Genomic DNA, 7,939 nt, shown 5'->3' with positions numbered 1-7,939 from the left:
CCCACATAGGTACCTACAGCCGGTTCCTAAAAAAACTGATACGACTCTTAGTAAGATTTCATCATGTTGAGCAGTGTATTTGATTGATCTGACATTATATTTATTATGACAGACAAATAATAAAATAAACAAAAACAAACAACTGATTCATGAAAAAACTAATAAGTATTTTAGAAAAATTTAAACGCAGGATGAAAGATTACATTATTACCGAGGGCGGAAAGCCCCTTAGAATAAACAAGCAGTTTCTATTGAATGAAATATTTGAAATTAAATATCACACTTTTTTTATTTTCAGCCCTGTAACTTATCAAAATAAATATTATAGAAGTTTTCAGGGACTTTCAGCCCTCGGTAATAATGTAGTCTTTCATTCTGAGTTTAAATTTTTCAAAAATATTTATTAGCTTTCTCAGGATTCGAAAAAAAAAATGAATACAATTAAAATACATTGAGAATTTTGACATGCGTCACAATTTTGCATTAACTCAATGTAAAATTCTAAACTGTTGAATTCCAGCTTCCCTAATTATTTGACATCAAAAGACATTAGAAACTATTTGTAGATGATTCAAATCTGTATTTAAAACAACTGTTAAAATTGGTCTACGTAATTAAACATATTCCAAAATTTTGTAAAAATGTAATACATTTCAGTTTTCAGCCCAAACTTAGGCCACACACAATGCAATAATGTTCACATTTTTGAACTGTCAATATTTTTATTTTATCATCTATTGTTTAAAAACAATACAGTTGATAAGATACCCTCAGTTGCGGAGAAAGTATTAATAATAAAGATTAATAATAAAGTCTAATAACCGTGGAACAGAATAAGCTATCTGACAAATTTTAAGATTTGGCAGTGACATTGACAGTATGTAAATATTAAGTATTTATCCTTCAAAATACACTGCTCAATTTTCTACAAAATACGCGTCAAGAGTCGTATCAGTTTTTTTTGGAACCAGGTGTACATGTGAAGATACGTTATGCATTTTTATTAAATGGTAATTAATATAACTAAAGAGTTTAAAACATTTCCTAAAAGATATTTTTACGCTCTTTTTAACGCCGGTATTACCTTTTTGAAAAGTTAATATAACAGGGTGAAAGAATTGAAAAGATAAACAACATATTTTTACAAAAAAATCAGGAAAAACACAACTTCTGCTAAACCGACTTTTCTGTATCAAGAGATCGATCTTATACATCAAAAAAAGAACCTATATCCCAAATTTGGTTGAAATCGGACTTTTCGTTCAAAAGTTATCGTGCTATTAGTCACATATGTATAGACGTCTTTTTGAATGCCCGCCATTTTTGTAAAAGGCAAAATTTGAGATGGCCTCGTATCTAAGTTTGAACGTTTATATGTGTAGTATATGTGGTCCAAATTATACGCTTTTACCATTAAATGCACAATAATTCTTATAATATTTGCACGAATCTGCCGCACATAGGTACAGCTGGTTCCAAAAAAAAACTGATACGACTCTTAAAGCGTATTTTGTAGAAAATTGAGCAGTGTATTTTCTTCTTCTTCTTTTTGTTTTTGGTCTCGCTGCAAGGTAATTACCAGCACGATTTATAGGCGATCTTGATGTAGTCTGGCTCTAAGCCATATCAAAATCTCTGACTATGTTCTTGTAAAAAGCTTTTGATGAGGTGTGATATAATGAATATGAGTTTAATTATATTTAATTTATTATATTTTGAAGGATAAACTTATTATTTACATACTGTCACTGTCACTGCCAAATCTTAAAATTTGTCAGATAACTTCAACCTCTAAAAAATGGCTGTTTGTTTATTTATTTTATTATTTGTCTGTCATAATAAATATAATATAATGTCAGACCAATCATACACTGCTCAAAATGATCAAATCTTACTAAGAGTCGTATCAGTTTTTTTAGGAACCAGCTGTACATGTGAATATAAGTTATGCATTTATTACATGGTAATTAACATAATAGTCTAAGAGCTAGTGAACCCTCCGACTAACGGTCGTCCTGTAAGGCTAGAAATTTTTCTAGTGATAATTCATAGCACACCAAAGCTAAAAACCATGACCTGGCAGGCCTCAGCGGTGCACGTGTATCTACCAGGTGAATCGAAAAGTGCAAATTTAGGGGGTAAAATAAACTTTCTCCTGTAAAGTTTACATTTAAGTATGTGTTTGAGTAATTCATTTAGAAGAAATGTGTACAATGACAGGCGATTCTGAAGAGCATAAGACCTTGCCAGGCGAGGGGAAAGATTAGGGGTGTTTCCTAAAATTATTCTTTTTGCATCGAACAAATTTTTTTTAGGTTTTTTGATACATTCCAAACAGAAAACGTCTTTAGTGATTTTTCTCGTTAATAGTTTTTGTTATATAAGCGATTGAAAATTGCGAAATCGGCCATTTTTAACCCTAAATCGGACATTTATCTAAAAATTTCAATGTTGCCAAGGTACGTAGATATTCTTTGATTGATGAAACATTGATTGATGAAATCCCGAAGAGTTATTTGCAATAAAATATCGAAAACCCCTTTGTTTTTTTAATTGCTAATCAAGCGGGCGCGTCACTGTAGTATAAGTGAGGACGTTTGAGTTTGCATAAATTCATTATCTCAAGAATGGGCAAATTTCAAGAGAAATCCACAGATAGGTCGATTTTTATTTTTGAATTAGGACTTTTTGGCATATATATAATACTAGTGACGTCATCCATCTGGGCGTGATGACGTAATCGATGATTTTTTTAAATAAGAGTAGGGGTTGTGTGATAGCTCATTTGAAAGGTTATTTAATTCTCTATTCAGTAATATAAACATTAACATAATTATTTATACAGGGTGTACAAAAAAATTTTTTCTTCTATTTGTCAAATTTAATCAAAGTTAATTTAATAAAAAAAAATTTTTTGTACACCCTGTATACATAATTATGTTAATGTTTATATTAGTGAATAGAGAATTAAATAACCTTTCAAATGAGCCATCACACAACCCCTACTCTCATTTAAAAAAATCGATTACGTCATCACGATCAGATGGATGACGTCACTAGGATTACATATATGCCAAAAAGTCCTAATTTAAAAATAAAAATCGACTTGTCTGAGGATTTCTCTTGAAATTTGCCCATTCTCGAGATAATGAATTTATGCCAACTCAAACGTCCTCACTTATACCACAGTGTCGCGCCCGCTTGATTAGCAATTAAAAAACAAAGGCGTTTCCGATATTGTATTAAAAAACTCTTTGGGATTTCATCAATCAATGTTTAAAGAATATCTACCTACCTTGGTAACTTTGAAATTTTTAGATAAATGTCCGATTTAGGGTTGAAAATGGCCGATTTCGCAATTTTCAAAATTTTCAATCGCTTATATAACAAAAACTATTGACTTAAGAGAAAAATCACTAAAGACCTTTTCTGTTTGGAATTATTCAAAAAACCTAAAAAAAAATTGTTCGATGCAAAAAGAATAATTTTAGGAAAAACCCCTAATCTTTTCCCTCGCCTGGCAAGGTCTTATGCTCTTCAGAATCGCCTGTCATTGTACACATTTCTTCTAAATGACTTACTCAAACACATACTTAAATTTAAACCTTACAGGAGAAAGTTTATTTTACCCCCTAAATTTGCACTTTTCGATTCACCTGGTAGATACACGTGCGCCGCTGAGGCCTGCCAGGTCATGGGTTTTAGCCTTGATGTGCTATGAATTATCACTAGAAAAATTTCTAGCCTTACATGACGACCGTTAGTCGGAGGGTTCACTAGCTCTTAGAGTATAACTAAAAAGTTCAAAATATTTCATAAAAAATATTTTTACGCTCTTTTCAATGCCGGTATTATCTTTTTGAAAAATTTATATATACAGGGTGAAGGATTTAAAAAAAAACAACATATTTTTACATAAAAAATCGGGAAAACACAACTTTTGGTAAACCGATTCTTCCGGTTCAAGAGCTCGATCTTGTACATCAAAAAAAGAACCCATATACCAAATTTGGTGGAAGTCGGACTTGTCGTTTAAAAGTTATCGTGCTATTAGTCACATATATATCGTCGCCATTTTCGTCGTTTTCTATCAGTTTTATGATATCCGTGGTAAATTTTTGTCCTGATCTTCCACTCCTAAATCCTTGTTGTTCATCCAATATGTTTATGCACACCATTATTTTTTGTCCATCAGTATTTTTGTCCCGAGTTTCAGTAAAATCCCTCTATAATTACTGAGGTCTGCCCTATTACCTTTCTTAAATAACGCTAAAATCATTTGAGTGGTTTTCTATTCTTCTAGAATTTTTCCTGTATTTATTATTTTACTATCAGGATATTCATACAGTGTATTTTTCAGACTACCTATAATGAAAATTGCATCTGTTGTTGATTTTCTTTGCATAAAGCCAAACTTAGAATTTCCTTTGTTTTTGTAAACATGTAATAATATCATGGAACTCTCACAGGTCGAGTAACTTTGTACCATACTCAGATATATAAAGAAATATACTGGATAGGTTTCATGAAATAAATTCAATTTCGAACAAGTTTTTTATTTATTAAAATTTTTTATACAGAAAATAAAAAAATTCTATAATAAATGAACAATTATCGGATTCATAGAGAGAGCTCATAAACACTAATACTTTTATTTTGTTTGATATAAAGTCTCGTTATCATTTATTCAAAATGGATCCAAACATACCTACGTCCAAAAAAAAGCTAAGTTATAAAAAATCATAGTTACTCACGCCTTTTACCCGCGCTTACGGGTAAAATATGTTGCTGTCCATTTTCAAATGTTTTTGTAACCTAGATGACCATCTCTAATCCCCAATCATAGCGCACGTCTCTTCTTAACCATCATTTTTTGCAGAAATGGATTCAATATGTCGCGATCAGGGCTGAAAAATTACCAACAAAATGAATTTCAAAACTGAATTATAAAATATTTTATATAAAGCTTTTATATAGATCAAACAATTTTTTGAGTAGCCATTTTGGCTACTGAAAATGGACCTTAAATTAAAATTAAATACAAAGGAAGAGGATGCTCTGGAAAGATGGGAAAAGGAAATATGTATTGAGACGCGTGTTCGGAGGACGGAAAAGAGCAGATGGGTGAGAGAAAAGGACCCACAATGAATTAATGGAAAAGAGAAATTGGAGCTCGATGCCAGAATAGCAAAAAGGAATAAAAAATTATACAGCTTTAGATCCTTAGTGACTTCAAAATACGTTTCTAGATAAGGCAAACTCTGAATATATAAAACAATAATTAGACTCACAGTAACATATGAATGCGAGGCATGGACATTAAATAAAAAGGAAGAGGATACTCTACAAAGATGGGAAAGGAAAAATACGCATATTTGGAGGAAAGAAGACAGAAGACGGGTGGGAGAGAAGAACCCACAACTAATTAATGGCTTTGTACAAAGAACCTATCATCACCAGGTTCGTCAAGTCACAAATAATTCACAGCCCCAACCCAGATGGTTGGGACATGTAGAAAGAATGACAGTGAGCAAAATGCCTAAACTAGTTATGACCAGAAAACTAATCGGTCCCAAAAGAAGAAGTATACCCATAATGAGGTGGATTAATAAAGTGGAGGAAGAGCTTAAACAAGTGAAGGTGAGGTAAGAGACCTAATACATACTGCAAGATAAAGAAAAATGGTCAAACGTGATCGCGAACATCCATTATTGGATTGCATAAGAAAAAGAAGAACGTTTGTGGGCAGTTTTTTTCATGTTTTTTCTGTTTGGGGTTGCATAGGAGACATCTGGAGCATGCAAAAATGTTACAAACACATTAAAACTTTGTTCATGGCGTGGGCATTTTACCCAACCATCATGGTTGAAGAGTAATAGCTGAATAGTATGTACTATATTGGAAAATTCATCAATCTTACCTTGAAGGGGTTAGTGTTGACGTACGTTATACTGAAAAGTATTAATTTGAAAACCATCTTGTGTTGGGATTGTGTTACCTACATTAACAGATTCTCTAGCGACCATATTACAACGAAATGATGGATAGACTGCTTCCACCTAAAACGAAAGGATTTGTTTTTATATGTATTTGTACCTATAGGCTATTGATTATGTTCAAATAAGATAGCTAAAAGCAACTACAACGTTAACGGGATTTTATTGTCTCATATGGTCAATGAACCAATAAATTGGAAAAAACCGCGGAGTGCTACCATTCAAATGGGTGCGTTTTTGAGAAAAGGGTGAATTAGTCCCCAGGCACAGGGTGAATTAGGGTGAGTTCTATTCACTTTTGGTACAAACACGTCTACAGGAAAATTGTTCCAGGTTAAATTTGCTATCGAAATATTCAAAAGAAAAGCAAGAAAAAAACACGGAAGAAAGCAATTTTGTTTTTTGCCCCATAACTTTTTTCCACAGGGATATAGGTATAGGCATTGCTTCAGAGAAAAATAACTTCCATCCTTCCTCTTCAAAATGACGTTTGGTAGAAGCAAATACTATAGGTAGAAGTGTCTAGGAATTACAGTTTCCAAAATAGGATTTTTCAAAGTTCGCCGCTCGCAGCATTTTTAACCCATCTTCCCCATTATTTCGCAAACATTGTTCTGTAACTTTTTCTACGCTTTTTTCACATTCGTGAAACATCCCAGAATATATAATAAATATAGCTTCAGAACAACATCCCAGAATAAGGTTTAAGAAGTCGCCCACGTGAAAAGTGGTCCAAATTTTTGTTAACAATTTTTTTTTAATCAAATTGCAAAAATCAGTATTTTTGGCCCGGAAAATTTTTTTGTAGGTTGTTTTACCATTCTGGATAAAAAAGGTCTCATAATTTTTCTCCAAAGTTGATCGTTTTCGAGTTATAAGCAATTTAAAATTGAAAAAAACGAAAAATGGCGATCTTCAAGGCTTAATAACTCGGTTAAGTTATTATTATGAAAGTCAGAAAGTGACTAAATCAAAGTTTAATGCTCCCCCTACAAGATCCTGAAGCTGTTATTTTTAAGTAATAATAATGAGCGCCATGCACGTGTTAGGCGGCCGTAAATGATGAGTGCGAGAGAGATGCCATTGCGGCAGTCCAATTGTGCATCTTACTTGCACTCACATTTCACAGCCGCGTCAATACGATCTAAACACCCATTGTTACTAATTAAAAATAACAGCTCAGTAATAAATTTATAACACATATTTCTTCAGGATCATGTAGCGGAGGCTTTATATTTTGATTTAGTCACTTTCTAACTTTCATAATAATAATTTTTAACCGAGTTATTAAGTCTTAAAAAGGGTCATTTTCGCGTTTTTCAAATTTTAAATTACTTATAACTCGAAAAAGATCAACTTTAGAGAAAAATTATAAGAGACCATTTTTGTCCAGAATGATCCAAAAAACCTAACAAAAATTTGTTCGAGCCAAAAATATTTATTTTTGCAATTTGATTAAAAAAAATGTTAAAAAAAATTGAACCACTTTTCACGTGGGCGACTTCTTGAACCTTATTCTGGGATGTCTCACGAATGTGATTATGCAAAAAAATCTCATGGGAATATTTTTCCCAACGGACCCTTGTTTTCGCCTTGTCTATTTATGTTTCATTTTGTGTTATAATATAAGGGATACGAACTATTTAATTAGTTTTTTTTTCTAAACCTGATATCTTAAAAAAGAAAATTATTGTCAGAGCGCTAAAAATATCAGAAATCTATCATACTCAATAATTAACTCCTATAACTATAATATCAATAAACACTGCACAAAATAAATGAAATAAACTAATATGAATCTTAAAACCTTTCTACTGAAAAAGTGAAAATTCTTAGTTATAACCCTCTTCTTCCAAATGAACGACATGTTGATTATATGCAGTTTTACCCATAAACTTCGACTAACTGACGATGAATGGCAATAGCTAAAATAAATTTTGCAT

General features: G+C 32.0%; 1 protein-coding gene across 1 annotated transcript in view; it reads right to left on the bottom strand.

Moving 5' to 3' along the window:
• Positions 1-4,540: 4,540 nt before the first annotated feature.
• LOC114324404 (arrestin domain-containing protein 3) overlaps positions 4,541-7,939 on the bottom strand; it is a 29,100-nt gene continuing 25,701 nt past the window's right edge. Inside the window, exons 7-8 of the mRNA XM_050646236.1 lie at positions 5,921-6,059; positions 4,541-4,907 (exon numbers count right to left, since the gene is read on the bottom strand). Of these exons, the coding sequence (XP_050502193.1) occupies positions 5,931-6,059 (129 nt within the window). The 3' untranslated portion in view covers positions 4,541-4,907; positions 5,921-5,930. The remainder of the gene's footprint in view (positions 4,908-5,920; positions 6,060-7,939) is intronic.

Source organism: Diabrotica virgifera, chromosome 3, assembly GCF_917563875.1.
Source record: "Diabrotica virgifera virgifera chromosome 3, PGI_DIABVI_V3a".
NCBI classification, from domain to species: domain Eukaryota; kingdom Metazoa; phylum Arthropoda; class Insecta; order Coleoptera; family Chrysomelidae; genus Diabrotica; species Diabrotica virgifera.
This window is presented reverse-complemented; position numbering and strand designations above follow the sequence as displayed.